The following is an 18,236-nucleotide window of genomic DNA, read 5'->3' as shown; positions in this document are numbered from 1 at the left end:
AGATCTCGCGAGAGCGCGGGCAGGGCCTGCACACAGCGCCCCTCGAGGGGGCGGGGCCCGAGATCTGGGTCCTCCAGGAGGAGAGCTCTGTAGGCGGTGCTGCAGGTTTGCAAGCCCAGACCTATCAAAGAGTGCACCTTTAAAGACCCTGTGCTCAGAGATCCTGGCGAAAAGTCCTTCGGGGCCTCTGTTCTCGCCTGCTAAGTGGGTATCTTTATCCCCTCCCGTCCCATCACCAGCTCTCAGCCGCTCTCCTTTTTGAAGAGGTGATGTTGATTGGGCCGCCTTTTTGGAGAGAAATTGGCAGTGATCGTCAACATTGTCAATGCACGGAGTTCTGAAGTTGCAATAGGCTCCCTGTGATAGCCGGGGGCAGGAAGCAAGCTGTCTGTCCTCCGGACAGGTGTAGCCTAAGGATGGAGACCCCTGGGTGGACCCGCGTGGAATAAGTCACCTATCCATCCGACATTCCTTGAGCGCCTACTGTGTGCGAGGCGTTGGGGACCCAGAGGGGAACAGGACGAACATCCTTGCCCTCAGGGGCCTGCTCACATTTTAAAATGGGGGAAACAGACAATGAGTCAACAAGTTCAGAAAACCACCTTAGGGATATTAAGTGCTACAAAGGAAAACACACACAGAAGGGAGAGAAGTCTCTCTTGAGTTGACTTTTGAACTGTTACCTGATGGTCAGGAAGGAGTGAGCAAATGGAAGGTCAGGGGACTCTGGAAAGTGGATAGCTGTGCAAATGTCCTGAGGTGGGGAGGGACAAGCTTCTCAAGGACCAGTAAGGAGATCAGCTCACTGCTGGAACAGAGTGGAGGCAGAGTGTGGAGGTCAGTAAGTGAACTTGGTGCAGGGAGGGTCACACAGGACCTCATGAACCATAGAGAGGAGTGCGGTTTCTATTCACATCATTGATGTATTTTTAGCAGGGGTAGGTCCACCATCTGATTCTTGGCTGTTGTTTGGAGGATGGGCAGTTGGGGGGATGGTAAAGTGGATCTTTGATCTCAGGTCTCTATAATACATTATTTAACATTCAAGAGGTGTCTGTTGAGTTCTGAGCAAGTATAGACTTTATGTGCAGTGTATTTCCATCTGTGTACATAAGATATACCTATGTGCCTTTATATGTGGAGAATAGCATTAGAAGGAGACATTTAAAAAGTGGGGAGGGGAACAGAGATTTTCAAGTGAGGGAGAGACTGTCTTTTCATACTTTGTGCTGTTTGAATTTAAAAAAACATGGTTTTGATTATCATTAATACAGTTAAAAACTCATTAATCTAAAAAAAAAAAATGGATCGTTTGACGCAGGGTGGAGGTGTGTTTGTGTGTGGAGGGGAGGTTGGTGCAATCTGGGGAAGGGTGGGGTGAGGCCTCAGAAGGACATGGACCCAAGGAAGGGAGAGGAGGGGCCAGGCTTAAGAAATTCTATAAGTCAACAGGATGTGGGGCTGTGGAGTAGGCAGGGCCAAGGTGATTCTGAGGTTTGCAGTCTGAAGATGCTGTAACCTAGATGTGAGGCCCAGAAAGCCCTACTTCCTGTAAATGGGGTGACCGCCATGGCAGTGGGGCCCTGGGACTGTACCCCAAAATGTCAGGGGGCAGGCAGTGTGCATGGTGAGTTCAAGGAGAGAGGAAGGAGGTGGAAGCCCCAATTCCTCTTCAGCACCAGGAAATGCCCAGTTGATGAGAGTGGTGGCTCATGCACTTCCTCCCCAGCCTGTCCTAATGTCTAAGTGTTGCAGAGAGAGACATGCACAGTGGTGGTTGGGCAGTGCAGGGGTGAAAATCAGAGATGGAGGAAACCAGGGACATTCAAGGGACTGGTTAAATGCTTTTGTGTAATGATTGGCTAATAAAAGAGTTGTTGAGACCCAGTTGCAACCTTGGGATTTTTTTTCGGCCACGCTCAGCTTCCCAAAGCAGGGACAGAAGAGAGAGGATCCTGCAGAAGGTGCTGCTGGCCAGTCTTTCTCTGATACCTCATCTCCCATCCTCCAGTTGGGTAGGTGTCCTCTGCCTGGAGTTCTCCTGTCACAGCGTGGATCGCTGTATGTGGTGTTTGCCGAGTCAAGATCTGCTGACCCCAAACCCTTTTCTTCCTTCTTTGCTCCTCCAGCCTGGAGTTCTACTGTCACAGCGTGGATCGCTGTATGTGGTGTTTGCCGGTCAAGATCTGCTGACCCCAAATCCTTTTCTTCCTTCTTGGCTCCTCCAGCAATGCCCACTCTCTCTCTGCATCCCCTTCCCCTGCCCAGCCCCTGTCCCTTCTCTGGCCCAGTCCTGACCCCACCAATTTGGCTGTGTCTCTCCCAGACTGGCTGCTCTTTGAGGGTCTGAGCCCAGAGTGGGTGTCTGTTTGGAAAGTCGGAATACTTAGGCTCAGACCATGGCGGGATCCGCAGCAGTTCCAGCTGCATCTGCAGGGAGTTCTGAAAGGCTCAGTCTCCATCACTGGCTTGGAAACATGTGGGGAGTCCAGTGGCCAGGCTGACCCCCTAAATCCATGACAATAGATGCAGAAAGCCAGGGCCCTTGCATATCAGAACTGGTTCTGACCCCAGGTGAGTGAGGGCTAAGAAAGCACAGACATGGGGGTGGTGGTGCAGGGGCCAGGGGTGGCCCAGGCTGGATTGTGAAGGACCATGTGGGACCTGCCTCCTTCCTCAGGGTCCAGTCAGGTCCTGGATGGGTTTGGGGGCTGCAGATTCAAAGCTAACAGGACCCATCAGACTATTTTCTGCAGGAAGGCCAGGGTGCAAACGGCCAAGAGTGGGTGAGTGGGCAAGTGGGACAAACACCAGCTTTGGGAGATGTGGGCTGGGGGTATATACGAGTTCAAGGCTTGGCTCTGTGGGATCTCGGGCAAGTGACAAAACTTCTCCCGGCCCCCAGTTTTGCACCTGCAATGGGGTATTTGCGGCTTCTCCTTCAGCGTTTGGTTAGTGCTCAGTAAATTTAATTCACACTTTCACCTGGCAAATGTTTATTGCCTCAGTGATGACAGAAGAAGGGGAGTCTCACTTGTCAAGGTGCCCCCAACTGTGCTTGGCACTTTGCCGACAGGACACAACTCATTTATACTCACAAGGCAGCTGGGAGGTAGATTCTGCTGTTAGCCCTGTTTGACACAGGAGGTGTGTGACATGGGGGATGCCAGGGCCCTGGGGTGGCTGCAGTGGTGACCCCCAGACCCAGACCCAGGGCCTGGGCTGGGTTGGGCTGGGCTGGGCTGGAGGCCCCAGGACTGGACCTTCTGGCTAATGTGGCCAAGGAAAACCAGGCCCTCGCCGGCAGGGCCTGGCTCCCTGGCAGGCAGGCAGGTGGGCAGGAGGCCGAATCCGGGCCCCCTCTCAGATCTTCTCCACGTAGTTTCCTGGGAAGAGGCCCTCCTGGCCGTGCAGCCGGCCTTTCCACCAGCCCGAGGAATCTGTGGGTGAGAGGGGAGTGTGAGGCGGTGTGCGGCCCACCCAGGAGGAAGCCTTCATGTGGCTCCCTGCCTGTTTTATTCATTGCCACGCCATGACCCCTTTGGGACTCCCCACTTACCCGCAGAGGGTGCTGCTGAGTCCCAAGCCCCTCTGGGGTGGGCGGGCAGCCCAGGGGACTAAGGTAGGAAGGTGGCCTGGGCCATCCAGACACGACTGACCCATTTTTACTCATAAGGGGTCTCTTTGAGATGGGTTCTGCTATTAGCCCTGGGCTTGACAGGAGAGAAAAATGAGGCCCAGGGGATTGGGCATGCTGCTGTGAGGCCAGGCCCCCAGAGAGCCTTAGGAGGGAACCTCCAGACCCAAGGCCTTCTAGCCTATGCAGCCACTGGCCCGGAAGAGAGTATCTCTGGTGGGGGCTGGTTGCTTCTGTTCTCTTCCGGAAGGGTGTGCAGGAATGGGGGGTTGCCCAGCAGGGTTCTGACTCCTCCCCCCTCTGCCCTGGGACACACACCTTCCATGAGGATCTCAATGACCTCGTTCACGTTGAAGCTCAGCTCGTCCACATCTTGGCCCACATACTGGTACAGTGCCCGGCACCGCGGGCCATGCGTCCGAGGCTGGGGCTTGGGTCGGCCCACGCCCGGCACAGGTCGCTGCCCCACACTGCGCTTCCTCTGCATGCTGTGGGTACAGGGAGTGCTCGTCAAGGCCCAGACACTCCCCTGCCCCCTGTCCACCTCCTGGGGCTGCCCTCTTTCATCACTTACCCTGCCACACCCTGGTCAGGTACGTTAAGGAATTCTGTGTTGTGCTCCGAGGGGGGCCGTGCCCGGGGGCGCCTGCTGGCCCTCAGGGCTGAGGATGGAGGGCCCCGGAGAGGCTGCTGGGAGCCCCCTCCAGATGTGATCTCCAGGGGCAGGGGCCCCCTTCTGGCAGAAGGAGGCACTCCATTGTGGTCCAGGCCTGTGGCAGGAGCGAGAGTTGAGGCATTTATCAGGGTGATGGTAGGAGGATTTGGGGAGGACTTAGCTCCAAGATCCCAGTCTGAGGGGGGAGGCAGCCAGTCACATGCTCAACCCAGCATGGTAAGGACTGGCCCAGAGGGAGTCTCTGCAGGGGTAAGATTTCCACCATCCTCTTCTGTAGGAAGCTTTTGTTGGTGGGTCTTGGAGGATGAATAGGAGCTCAAGCTAAGTGGGAATTTGGGAGACAAGAGGAGCAAACAGCCCAAGCAAAGGCTTGGAGATATGAACAAATTTGTTAAGTTGGCAGAATAAGATCTAGCTTGTGTGACAGGAGTATAAGATGGGAGGAGAGAAGAGGTTGGTGGTTAGCTGGGTTTGGCTTCTGAAGGGCTTTGAATATCAAACTAAGCTTAGTCTGTATTCTGTGGAAGAGGGGGAGCTGTGCAGAGTTCTATCTGTTGACAGCAGGCATGGCTTGGGTCATGGAGCACACAAGAGGCAAGGGAAGACACATCTCCTCACCTCTGGGAGGCCCAGGGGCTGCCCGGGTAGGGGCCGCCCGGGTAGGGGCCTGGACTGGCCTTCGAGGTCTTCCCTGGGCCATTCCCTTCCGTGTAGGCTCTGAAAGGGGAAAGGATATGGGAATTTGAGTGGTGACCAGACCACAGCAGGCTCTTGGCCCCGCCCACAAGTCCAGGCCTCTCTGTGGCCCCGCCCCAGACTCCGCCCCCCCGGCTCCCTGGCTGTCCCATCGGCACCGCCCCGTAGTTACTGGAACAGTGGCTCTGCCCAGTAACTGGCCCAGCCCCCCAGGGCCCACTTCTCATTGGCGCGGCTCTCTAGGCCCGCCCACTACTGGGGGGGGTTATTTCCCTGGCCACGCCCCTTCCACATTTCTCTCCCATTCATTGGTTACCTCGCTGACCCTGCCCTCTCCGTGGCCGCGTCCTTTCCATTACATCTCTCTCGACCCACCCCTCCACGGCCCTCACCCGCTCCTGGCCAGCCTCACTGGCTCCGCCCCCACAGCCTTGATTAGCCCCCCCCTCGCTGGCCCCGTCTCCATAGGACCCGCCTCTTTGGCTCCGCCCCCAGCTCTGCGCAGACTCACTGGAGCTTTTGGGCAGCCCGTCGCCCACGCTGACTGTGAGGGACCGGCCGCTAGCCTTGAGCACGGCCACCTCGCCGGAGCCACGGGAGAAAGTGACGCTGCGGGTGCCACCTCCGCCCCAGCCCTCCTTCTTCACTCGGAACTGTAGTCTGTGGGGAGAGGAGGAAGCTGCGGGGACGCCCACTCCCCAAGCGGGCCGGGGCCGCGGGGCGCGAGAGGCGGCGCTGTGCCCAGCCCAGCCCGGGGACGGTGGCGGGGGGCGTACGTGTCGCTGAAGGTGAGGGGCAGGGCCCTCCGCGCCGCCTCCTCGAAGCGCTTGCTCAGGAGGCTGACGAACTCGGTCTTGAAGATGCTCTCCAGGAAGCTGTCGGCGGCGTCTTCTTGGAGGATGAAGAAGTCGTCCTGCCTTGTGCTGGGGGAGGGGTAGGAGGAAAGGCAGGTGAGGGTGGCAGGACTGACATGTGAGATGCGACGGGGAGGGTCGGGTGAAGGGAAGTGAGGGGTGATGAGAGAGGGGGCAAGGAGCTGGGGAAGGTGGTCATAGAGAAGCGTCAGGTGAGGGGACAGGTGCTCTTGGCACATAAGGATCATGAGTGTGGGGGCAGGGGAAGGTGACACGGAGGGCCAAGAGAGGGTTACAGGTATAGCGTAGGTTAGATGGTCAGAGTGACAGATGGGGTGAGAAGTGTGAGGGCAGCTGAGGATGACAAGAGGGCAGATGAGGGGGACTGGGGCAGGGGAGGGCCTGGCCTCACCTAAGGGAAACTCCTCGGAGGGCCTGGATCTCCAGCTTCTTCTTCAGGACCTCACACACCTGGCCCTTCTCTGGTCCCTTCTTCACCTTCTCCCGTCCGATTATATACACACACTTGGGCGTCAGGATCAAGTCCCTTTTGATGGGCTGTGAGGATGCAGGAGCAGAGCTGGTGGCTGGAGCCCTGGGCATGGGCCGCCTGGCTCCACGAGATCAACCTCAGGCAGGGGAGTGGTGCTGGCAGGTGAAGGACAGGTCAGCTGAGTGTTTCCCTCCATGTGAAGGTATATGAGGAGTTACATTATATAAGAAATAGGAGGTTAAGGTATATTGGCTAGAGAGGGGTTTCTGGGCCAGTGAACAGGTACAGGAGAGGTGGAGGCGTACCTGCTGGACGTGGGTGCCCAGGCCAGGTGAGAGCGTACATGTGCACAGGTGTGTCTGGGCCAGACGAAGATACGTCTAAGTGACAGATCTATCTAGACTGGCTGAGGGTATACCTAATGGATAGGTGTGTCCAGGGTAAGTGGGGGTGGCCCTGTGGCCAGGGCTTCTGGGTGAGGGAAGTGTGTAGTTGTGGAAAGCTGTGTCTGGCCAGACGAAGATGTATGTGACGGACAGGTGTGTCTGGGCTACATGAGGGCATATTTAATGGCCAGACGTATCTACGCTAGTTGAGTGTACAGATGTGTCTGGCCCAGTTGAGGGTGTACCTGTGATGGGGCAGGTGTATCTAGGTAGGTGAATATATACCTGTGGACAGGTGTATCTGGGCCAGGTAAGGGTGTACCTCTGGTGGGGGTGCCAGGCTGGGGCCAGGATCCCAGACGTGCCCACCTGCTAGTGCCTCACCTTGAAGCGGCGGTCGTACTTGGTGACCGAGTCCGCGAAGTCCACGCGTTCCCTCTTGCCCAGGAACTGGCGCAGCTCCGGCCGCTCCTCTAGCCCCAGGTAGTCCCCGACGAAGTTCCGGTTGATACTGTTCCGTCTCCGCTCCTTCTTGTTCAGCAGGATGTTGGAAGCTGTGGGGACACCGGGTCGGGGGCAGAGGTTGTGGCCTGGCTCTTCCAAGTCCATCTGTCCCCACCCTGAGCCTCCCGTCTGCAGCCTCTCACCTTCCTCCCGCATCTCCTCGTACTTCCGGACCGCCACATGGCGCCTCCAGGCCTTCTGGATGGTGCGGGCAAAGCCATCGAACTTGCGCTCTCGCATCTCCTCCAGAAGGAAAAGCTGGGCGAGAGGGAGGGGTGGTGGGTCTTTCTCTGATCCCACCCCACCCACTTGCTCTTGCTTACAGGCACCTGCACGCATGCTCATGCACTATGGTCAAAAAATTTTTTTTCTTCCTCCAAATGACTGGACCCAGGGTTCCCTCCCAATATGGGGCACAAACCCCTGCATTAAATGAAACTGTGCGCTGGTCTTGCAGGGTTCGAATCCCAGCTCTGCCTCTTCTAGCTGTGCCGTCTTGCCAGAAATAGTGTAACATCACAGTTTCTCACACTGCTAATTAAGTTATGGCACGTCACCCACCTGAGGTGCACCCCAATTTCAGAGATGTTAGAAATGTGAACCAATGTGCATCTTAGAAAACCAACAAAATACTGTAAATGTGAAAATCTGGTGTATAGGACTGTGATGTACCTGGAGACCAAGTAGTTGTATAGTGTACAACTTGCCCAGCCATACATGCCCGCCCTGGAAAAGAAGTTTTTGCAGAGAGCAGACTTTTGAGTTTTAAGAGTCTCAGTCCAGAGGGGACTTAAGGTATAAACTATATTAGAGCAAGTCAGAGTCGCAATGCCATGAAGGATGTCCCTTCACTTAGAATAATAACAGTGAACATATCAAGGAGAGGAGCCCACTGGATATGAAAAGTTATAAATCTCAGTAATAAGAACAATGGGGTGCTGATCGAAGAATAGAACAACCTAGTGGGATAAGACAGATGACTGGGGAACGTTGTAATTCAAACAAATTTATTTATTTATTTAAAGATTTCATTTATTTATTTGACAGAGAGAGAGACACAGAGAGGGAACACAAGCAGGGGCAGAGGGAGAGGAGAAGCAGGCCTCCTGCGGAGCAGGGAGCCCGATGCGGGGCTCGATCCCAGGGCCCCGGGATCATGACCTGAGCCGAAGGCAGACGCTTAATGACTGAGCTACCCAGGCACCCCTAATTCAAACAAATTTAGTGATAAAAGGGACAGCATTGTCAATCAGGGAAATACCGAAATGGGAAATACTGTAAATGAAATGGGGCTTTATTTAGAAAAATAATTAGCACTTCACCCAGACGGATTTGTCAAATACACAAATATTACATCACTGCTAAGGCCTGCTTTGCTGAGCAAGGTGGTTGATGTTTCCCAGAAACCCCAGGGTTCGCCGCAAGGACCAAAGTAAGTCTGTAGATACTTGGTTCAAATGCACTTTAAAAAAATATATCTTGGAGGGATACCTGGGTGACTCGGTTGAGCATCTGACTTTTGATTTTGGCTTGGGTCATGATCTCAGGGTCGTGAGATCGAGCCCCAGTGGGGCTCCGTTCTTAGGGGGGAGTCTGCTTCTCTCTCTCTCTCCCTCCCTCTCCTTCTGCCCCTCCCCGCCCCCCGCTCATTGTCTCTCTAAAATAAATAAATCTTTATATATCTTTGAGAACTTTTAAAGCTGTGAGTGTTTATAAGTATTCATGAAAGGTGGGGATCTTTTCACCAGGAAGGAATCCTAACCCCACCAAGGCTATAGTTTCACAGCCTGCAGGGAATCGAGTGGAGTTTCCATACTCCTTTGTTTCTCAGACCAGTATTATATGGGTCAGTGGGTCTGTGTGCAAAGCATGCCCAAGTAATGCCTCGTATAGGGTGTCTGGACGGCACGGAAGTACATTCTGCAGTTTGCTGAGAGGACATCAGGTATGAATAAAGAACTTGCAGAACTGGGGGTGGGCCAGTCAACCAGGAGTCCTCTCTGCCTTAGCTGTTTAGGGCAGATGGGACGAATGTCCTGAAACCTCGTTATTTCTGCTCAGGGAAGGGAATTCGTTTTCAATTTGGGAAAGGAATCTTCCTGTCTACAGAGTTTAAAATTCATCTCCTTCGGGGCGCCTGGGTGGCTCAGTTGGTTGAACGACTGATCCTGAGGTCCTGGGATCGAGCCCCACATTGGGTTCCCTGCTCAGCGGGGAGTCTGCTTGTCCCTCTGCCTGCCCCCACCCCCGCTTGTACATGCGTGCACGCACGCTCTCTCAAATAAATAAATAAATAAATAAATAAATAAATAAATAAAATCTTTAAGAAAATAAAATAAAATTCATCTCCTTCAGGGTGCCTGGGTGGCTCAGTTAAGCATCTACCTTTAGCTCAGGTTGTGATCCTAGGGGCCTGGGATGGAGCCTCGAGTCGGGCTCCCAGCTCAGCAGGGAGAGTCTGCTTGTCTCTCTCCCTTTGCCCCTCTTCCCACTTGTGTTCTCTCTTTCTAATAAATAAAACCTTTTTAAAAATGAAATTCATCTCCTTCATGTGCAGAGGGCAGAGCTGCATGTGCTTGAGGTGGGTAGACAGGCCCCAAATCTGAGCTTATCCTAGTGTACTGGCTTGAATAGTGTTCCCCCCCAAATTCATGTCCACCCGGAACCTGTGAGTGTGACCTTCCCTGGAGAGAGGGTCTTTGCAGATGTAATCAAGTTAAAATGAGGTCATACTGGAGTAGGATGGGCCCTCAATCCAATATGACTGGTGTCCTTCTAAGAAGAGGGACATTGGGACCCAGACACAGAGGAGAAGGCCATGTGATGACAGGCAGAGACTGTGGTGATCAGGAGTGGCAAGGATGCCTGGCGATCACCAGACGTTAGGGAGAGTCAAGGAAGGATCTTCCCTGGAGCCTTTAGAGGGAGCATGGCCATGCTGACACCTGATTTTGGATTTCTAGCCTTCAGAAACATGAGAAAATTAATTTCTGTTGACTTAAGCCATCCAGTTTGTGGTACTTTGTTAGAGCTGCCCGGTATGACAGGCAGTGAAGGCCAGCAGGTATGTAAAACACCGAGGATATTTTGAGTCCATGTTTACAAGACACAGAATCCAAGTCAGAATCATCCCAGCGTAAGTGCATTTATGGTCGAGAAAGTCCCCAACTCCATTAGTTCTTTGATCAATTTTGATACAGCACAGTTATGAAGAGTCATAAAACTGTTCCCATGTTTGTTTCTTTCTTCTGTTTTCATTTTACTAAAATGTTTCTCATTGGGATCAGTTTTGTCCTGTGCAAATTTTCAGTCTTTCTTTTTTCCTTACAGAATGTTTCCATGAAATGTTTCCCTTTGTGAATTTCATTATTTCCAGCCAGTTCATCTTCCCCACCTCAAAATGTGCAGACTGCATTTTTTGTCAGAATTTGATTGTACCTTATATAGTCTTAGCCAGTGCTAGCTTTGTTTGTCTATTTGTTTTCTTCAGTGTCAATTTTTAAAATTAAAAAAAAGATTTATTTATTTGAGAGAGAGAGAGAGAGAGAGAGAGAGAGAGCGGCGGGGGGAGGGGCAGAGGGAAGAGGAAGAGATAGTCTTCAGCAGACTCCATGCTGAGTGTAGAGTCCGACACGGGGCTCCATCTCACGACCCTGAGATCATGACCTAAGCCAAAACTAAGATTTGGATGCTTAACCGACCTCCACCCAGGTGCCCCAAAGACTGTTCTTATTTCTTGGGGCAAATGCATCTATAGGGAGAAGCTCTAGATGTAGGTACAGACAAGTTTGGGGGACCAAGAGCCCAACCTCCCAAGACAATTTTCTTCTTTCTCTCCTTTCCTTTCCTTTCCTTTCCTTTCCTTTCCTTTCCTTTCCTTTCCTTTCCTTTCCTTTCCTTTCCTTTCCTTTCCTTTCCTTTCCTTTCCTTTCCTTTCCTTTCCTCTCCTCTCCTCTCCTCTCCTCTCCTCTCCTCTCCTCTCCTCTCCTCTCCTCTCCTCTCCTCTCCTCTCCTCTCTCCTCTCCTCTCCTCTCCTCTCCTTCCTCTTCTCTCCTCTCTTTCCTTTCCTTTCCTTGCCTTTCCTTCCCCCACCCTTCCTCCCTCCCTCCCTTCCTCTCTCTTTCGCTCTCTCCTTCTCTCCTCTCTTTCTCTTTCTTTTCTTTCTTTCCTCTATGCCCAATGTGGGGTTTGAACACATGACCCCAGATTAAGAGTCGCATGCTCTACTAACTGAGCCAACCAGGAGCCCCGACAGACTATTTTTGTAGCCATAAAATCTCCAGAATCTCCACCCCAGTGTTATGTGTTTGGTTTGATGAGAGAACAGTTACTTGTAAGTTACAGTAACATCAAGGGAATCATCTGGACAATTTCCCAGTTGTCTTCAAGTCCCTAAGGTGCTAGCAGAGCAGGTGCTCTGATCATGCAGGTGGTGAGGCACCTAGCGAGGCCTGGGCAGGCAGCAGCCCTTTCCCCAGTGCTGGAGCGTGGCCCAGGCTGGGGGACATAAGACTTGCGTGGGACTGTGGTGAGCTAGCACAGTTCATCCAGAGGGCCGGCTCCTGGTTTGCTGTCCAATCCTCGCATGGAAGCAGGTGGCCAGGCAGGCCCCCCAAGGGGATTCCTTGCCCTGCCTTTTTATTTATTTATTTATTTATTTTTTAAGATTTTATTTTTCAGTAATCTCTACACTCAACATGGGGGCTCAAACTTCCAACCCGGAGACCAAGAGTTGCGTGCTCTGCGGACAGCCAGCCGGGCGCCCCCTCCCCCACTTGGCCCTGCTTTTATGTTCTCTTTGTCATTGTTGCTTTTTAAAAAACTCCCCCCACCCAGGTTTATTGAGATATAACTGACATATAGGATTGTGTAAATTTAAGGTGCACATGAGTTGATGCAATATTATGTACATATTGCCGAACTGTTAACTAGCACCTACGGTTACCATTTCTTTTTTGTGGTGAGAACATGGGAGATCTACTCTCAGCAAATTGCAAGTATACAACACAGCATTGTTAACTATAGTCGCCATGCTTACAGTAGGTCCCCAGAACAGATTTGTCATTGTGACTTCATTTTTTCCATGCAAGCGGAGGCAGCATGGAGTTGGTGGTGCTCCCAGCCTTTCGCTAAAAGGCTAAGAGCTGATAACGACGTGCTGGAGGGATCATTTGTGCATGGAGGATGCGGAATGAGGTTTGTCTGTGGTAGATCAGGGCCTGGGGCAGGTCTTGGGATCAACCAACCACCACTTGGACAGGGACTCAGTGTGTTCGTGAAGGAAGGAAGGAGGGAAGAGGTAAGAAAACGTAGGAGAGGAGAAAGCACAGAAGGAAGTTAGTAAAAAAGGAAGAAAGCAGAAAGAGAAGGACAGAGAGAAGGAAACAAGGGACAAGAGACGTTCTGGAGAAGCTGTGAGTTCTTACCCCTCATTGGCTCTGCGTTTCTCCACCTGCCGCCTGGCCACCAGGGACTATCCGGCTAATTCAGGTTTTTCTGAGCACTCGCTCACACTGCGTAGCGGACTTCCTGTTTTGTCTGAGCCTCACCCCAATCCTGCAGGGGGGCTACCACTCTCCCCACTTTCCAAAAGGAGAAACGGAGGCTCCGAGGGTGTAAGGCAACATGCCCGAGGCCTAAAGTGGCCTGAAGAGCAGGACCTGCCCCCGTGCGGTGATGCAGGTGTCTGCCTCTCTCTCACACTCACCGACTCAGGGTTCTTGACAAAGACCTTGGTGCTCCCCATCTGGTACTGGTCTGGCTCCATGTTGACCGCCCGGAGCAGGTGCTGGACGCCCTGACGTTCATCCCCACGCCACTGGGGCCACGTCTCAGGGGTCAGAATGGCGTACCTGGAGGCAGAGGGTGTGGAAGGGTTTGGGGTCCCTGCTGGCAGTCCCTCTGCGGGGTGGTGGGGAGGGCCTGGGGCAGGCGGGGGAGCCTCACCTCTGCAGGAACTTGGAGAACTGGCGGCGGTAGGCGAAGCCAGCCCGGCGCACCCTGATGTTCTCCTTCAGGCCCAGGTACTCCACCTGGTGCTTGACCCTAAGGGGGAAGGCACTGTGAGTCCCCTGGGGGATACTCCCTGGTCCTGGGTGTGAGTGGGTGCTGCTGAGCAGGGCTGGAGAGGGCAGATGTGAGACCAGGGGGGTCTGGATTCGTGCTGGGGGCAGTTTGGGGGGTGACTTCAGTGTCTGGGAGTCAGTTCTGTGGAGTGGGGGCCTAGCTTCTGGGGGGAGGGGTCTGTGTGAGTTCTGTGGTCAGTTCCAGGGTTAATTCTAGGGGTGCATCCTAGGGTCTGGGGACAGAGGGGACTGTGCGAATCCCTGGGTCACCCGACGCTCAGTTCCGCTCATCCCTGCAGTCCGGAGGGTCTTGGTCAGTGCTGGGTAGAACCCCAGGACCCTGAGAGGTTTTGCGCTGGTCCTAGGGGTCATCCTCGGGATGGGTCCCATGACTCTGGGTGGGCTCTCGAGGGAGGGTCAGTCTTGGGGGACAGGCTGTGTGCATTGGTCCAGCTGGTAGTCACCTGCTCTCCTCCCAGTCACGGGGCTTCTTGGTCTCGTTCGGTTTGATGCAGCGAATATAGTGGGGCGTACATCTCTTCAGGGTGGCCACCAGGTCATTCGCTTGTTTCTGAGGTGGGGGAGAAGGCGGGGGTGGTGCACAGATGGGGCCCTTGGACCCTCTCTCCTCCCACCCTGGGTACAGGGTCAGGGGACAGAGAGACCCTGAGTGGGGGGCTGGCTCCCAGTGAGCCAAGGGGTCCGGTGTCCCTGGTCTGTGCATTCTTCCATTAGCACACACCATGGGGCTTGATATTGTGTGTGTACCTGATCCTTGAACCTCAGGCTAGGAGCTCTCCTGTCTGCAGCACTCACTGCTTAATCTGGCGCGTAGTAAGTGCTCAGCAAATGTTTGTTGATGGAGTAACTGAGCACTCAAGACAACATGTTGCATAGAACATTTCTGCCTGTCCTTCGAGGGGGACCACTGCTTTGGGAGTAGGGAATCATGTGTGTGTCCCTTGGGTTGTGCATTTTAGTCCCTTGGAGGAGACTAGAAAGGACATTGTTCCAGGCGGGGGGATTGGAGAGAGGGGCACGGGAGACCTCGATGTGGAGTGTGCTCTGCTATGTGGTCCGGGCCGGTGACTGCTGCTGGGGACAGAGGGGACTGTGCGAATCCCTGGGTCACAGGGATTCTCCAAGTTCCTGCAGAGCCTTGGTCTCCCCATCCACCGGGTGGGACTAGTCCCATATGTGTAAAGCGTCCCGCGTTTGCAGCCAGGCCTGGCAGGGCTCAATGCGTGGTTATGAAGAGATTTTTTTAGACTGGGACACCCAGTTGATAGCAGCACTATTCATAATAGGTTAAAGTGAAAACAACCTAAGTGTCCATCCATGGAGGAATGGATAGGAAAATGTGGTCCATTCATACGCTGGAAGATTTTTCAGCCTTAAAAAGGAAGGACATCCTGACACCTGCTACAACATGGACGAACTTTGAGGACATTATGCTGAGTGAGGTAAGCCAGACCCGTAAGGACACATCCCGCAGGACCCCACTCCCAGGAGGTCCCCAGAGGAGTCCCGTGCACAGAGACAGAGAGGACAGGGTGGGAGCCAGGGCTGGAGCAGGGGGTGGGGAGTCCGTGCTTCATGGGGACAGAGTCTCCATGTGGGGAGATGGAAAGTTCTGGAGAAAGTTCTGGAGACAGTTTGGGGAGATGGAAAGTTTGGAGACAGATAGTGGGGGTGGTGGCACAATGGGAATGTGCTTCATGCCACTGAGCTGTGCACTTAACAATGGTTAAAATGGTACATTTTATGTATATTTTACCACAATTCAAATTAAAGCGGTAAGTAACCAAAAGACCAAAAAAATTATTGAGATGATGGTTCACTTTTGGATTTAGAGAGTTAGGGGGGACTTCAGGGAAACTGGTCCAACCTCCCCACTAGCCCCAGAGCTGGAAGAAGACCCTGCAGCACAGGAGGTGCCAGAGAGAGGAGCGGAAGCTCCAGGACGAGACAGAGACAGACCCCAGCCCTCCCTATGCCCAGCTTCTCCTCTCCTGCCCCAGGCCCACCTTGATCTTGGAGCCAGCCGTGCTGGGGCGGCCCTTCTTGTCTACATCCAGCTTCTCAGGAAAGAGCATCCGGAGGAAGGCCCTAAGCAGGGGGGACAGGAGGAATCAGAGGTGCAGCTGAACCTTGGGCGCTAGCATAGTTCTCCCTGAGTGTGGGGGGTGTAATGGTGAGAACCGCAGAGTTCGTTTTGTCCTTGTGGTTCCTTGATCTATTTGCACTGTTCCTTCTGCTGCTACGACCACGCACGACTTGGGTAGCAAGTAAAGTAGAACAAAGTTCAGTTCAGTAGGAATGTCCCTCTAGGGCTGCAACATCTCAGCATCTCGGGCTTTAGGGGCAGGTCCCCTTGTAGGAATGATCCTACACGCACAGGCTCACATGCGTGAGCGAAGAGATACAAGCGTGCTCGCTGCCTGTGGTAGTCCTAGATAGGCCCAGTCTGATTGCCCATCAGCAGGGGATTGCTTCGACATTCTTTGCTCCAGTCACAATCCCCTCCCTCATCTCCTCAGTGAGGTCTTCCCCGACCGCCATAACGCAGAACGAGTGCACTGCTCATCCATACATATTCGGGAGGATGAAAGAGTTCTGGAACGAGGGAGTGGGGATGGTTGCGTTGTGAATGTGCCTCATGTTACTGAGCTGTACAATGCAAAATGGTGAAGAAGGTGAACTTTATAGTGTATTTTATCACACTTAAAAGAAAGTAAAAAAAAAAAAAAAAAGAGTGAATGATGCCCACCACACGCTCTAGCCCTTTATCAACGTAGTTTTTCTATCCAGTGCTTGCCCCAGTGGACACCAGAATCACCAGGAGAGCTTGTGAAAACACGGCTGGCTGGGCCCCCACCCGGTTCCTCTCGAGTTTCTCATTCACATATCTGGGCTGTGGTACTGCTGCCGCTGGTTCAGGAACCCTACTTTGAGAACCACGGCTCTGTGCTTTCCAATATGGCGGCCCCTGGTCACTGGTTATCGAGGCCCTTGAGACTTGGCCTGTCTGAATCATGATGCACTGGGAGTGTTAAAATGCATACCAGATTTCAAAGAGTACCGCAGTATGGGGCAAGAGAGTGTAGTTCATTCATTCTTAATTGATTCATATTCATTCATCATTAATTTTTATATGGATTGCATGTCGAAATGATATTTTGGGTATATTGGGTATACGAAAACATTTTTAAATGTCATCTATTCACCTTTTTACTTTTTTTAAAGTTTATTTATTTAAGTCATCGCTACCCCCCCAAGGTGGGGCTCGAACTCACGACCCCAAGATGAAGAGTTGCGTGCTCTTCTGACTGAGCCAGCCAGGTGCCTCTCACCTTTTTACTTTTTAACTGTGCTTATTAGAAAATTTAAAATGACATGCTGGGACGCCTGGGGGGCTCAGTGGGTTAAGCGTCTGCCTTCAGCTCAGGTCATGATCCCAGGGTCCTGGGATCGGGTCCCGCATCGGGCTCCCTGCTCAGCGGGGAGCCTGCTTCCCCCTCTGCCTGCCATTCCCCCTGCTTGTGCTGTCTCTCTGACAAATAAATAAATAAAATCTTTTTTAAAAAAAGAAAAATTTTAAATTACACATGTAATGGGTAGAGGGATCGACCGCCATTTGGCACGAGGGATCTTTTGGGTGTGATGCAAATGTTCCCAATTGGGTAGTGGTCATGGTTGCACAGCTCTATACATTTCCAAAGAATCACTTCTGAAGTTGGGCACGTTTCATGGCATGCAAATTGTACATGAGGGCGGTTGTTTTAAAGTCATGATGTGCGTAGCCCAGATTCTACATGGATGTGGAATGTAACAGACAGCGAGGCTCTAGATCGCTGAATCTCAAACTCAAATGTGCACATGGTTCTGGAGGAGGCACCGGGGGCATCTTGTTACAGTGCAGATCCTGATGTCGTAGGTCTGGGGCGGAGCCTGAGAGTCTGCATTTGTACCCAGCTCAGAGGATGCTCCTGTTGCTGGTCCAGGAGCCGTAATTTCAGCCTCTTACCGACCACTGTCTTATGCCTTTTACGCGATGCTATATTCTATTTGCCTTTTTTTCTTCCAGTTCCATGCCTGCCTCCCCACTTGGCTCTCCACTCAGTGAGAGCAGCCGTGTTCTCTGACCTCTCCAGTGTCCTTCCCCACAGGTTCCAATAAATGGTGCTTGGCACATGGCAGAGCTTGAGTAAAGTTTGGAGGTTAAAAAGGCAAAAAATGGAACCCGGTATGCAGCTGTGGTCAGGGAGATGGATCCATATGTGTTAATGCAGAGAAATGCAGGGTGCGATGTGTTTTCATGGTGTACCACGGGACACCGTCTACACCCTGCATGGACTGGGCTTGCATGGGGGAGGATTGGATGGGCCATAAGGAACCGCCCCTAATGCTGTCCTTACTTCTTCCTGTGGACTTCGGGCTCCTGTTTAGTCAGACCCGGTCACTCGAAACACTGTCCCTGCGGACAGCCACCCCCCACAAGGCATGATGGGAACTCCCAGGAAGATGGAGAGCTTCCCGGCCTCCCCCCATCCCTAAGCGGATTTGTGCCCGGAGGCCACTCACTGCTCACTGGTCTGCATCAGCTCTATGAGGTCAGAGAAGAGAACATCCCGGTTCCTCTCACAAAAACCATTAACATCGTAGGAGACCTGGAGAGAGAGACAGTGTTGGGGGAATGAGGGGCTGAGACCCGGGGGGCTGCTTACAGCCCAGGTGGTCAGGGGTCCTGTGGGGACCTGCGCTGGGGGACAAGATGGAGCGGTACCTATAGTTCACAATAAGGGGCAGGAGGCTGCAGCATGGGCTTGGGGTCCCTGGAGGTCTGATGTTCAAGTGCAGATTGGAGGGCTGGGGCTGCAGCCTGGGCCAGAGGCAGGGGGAGGCAGCAGTTCTAGCCCAGAGTG

The 18,236-nt window shown here is 53.1% G+C and overlaps 1 protein-coding gene across 1 annotated transcript in view; it reads right to left on the bottom strand.

Annotated features, from left to right (window-relative positions):
- Nucleotides 1-2,994: 2,994 nt before the first annotated feature.
- MYO1F (myosin IF) overlaps nt 2,995-18,236 on the bottom strand; it is a 31,839-nt gene continuing 16,597 nt past the window's right edge. The window contains exons 15-28 of the mRNA XM_032394768.1: nt 17,896-17,981; nt 15,339-15,420; nt 13,776-13,882; nt 13,193-13,291; nt 12,954-13,098; nt 7,390-7,504; nt 7,127-7,296; nt 6,276-6,421; nt 5,786-5,932; nt 5,521-5,669; nt 4,932-5,030; nt 4,212-4,407; nt 3,956-4,125; nt 2,995-3,440 (exon numbers count right to left, since the gene is read on the bottom strand). Coding sequence (XP_032250659.1) covers nt 3,364-3,440; nt 3,956-4,125; nt 4,212-4,407; nt 4,932-5,030; nt 5,521-5,669; nt 5,786-5,932; nt 6,276-6,421; nt 7,127-7,296; nt 7,390-7,504; nt 12,954-13,098; nt 13,193-13,291; nt 13,776-13,882; nt 15,339-15,420; nt 17,896-17,981 — 1,788 coding nt within the window. The 3' untranslated portion in view covers nt 2,995-3,363. The remainder of the gene's footprint in view (nt 3,441-3,955; nt 4,126-4,211; nt 4,408-4,931; nt 5,031-5,520; nt 5,670-5,785; nt 5,933-6,275; nt 6,422-7,126; nt 7,297-7,389; nt 7,505-12,953; nt 13,099-13,192; nt 13,292-13,775; nt 13,883-15,338; nt 15,421-17,895; nt 17,982-18,236) is intronic.

This window comes from Phoca vitulina, unplaced genomic scaffold (genome assembly GCF_004348235.1).
Source record: "Phoca vitulina isolate PV1807 unplaced genomic scaffold, GSC_HSeal_1.0 scaffold81, whole genome shotgun sequence".
In the NCBI taxonomy this organism is placed as follows: Eukaryota; Metazoa; Chordata; class Mammalia; order Carnivora; family Phocidae; genus Phoca; species Phoca vitulina.
Note: the sequence above shows the minus strand (reverse complement) of the source record. Positions and strands in the feature narration are given on the sequence as shown.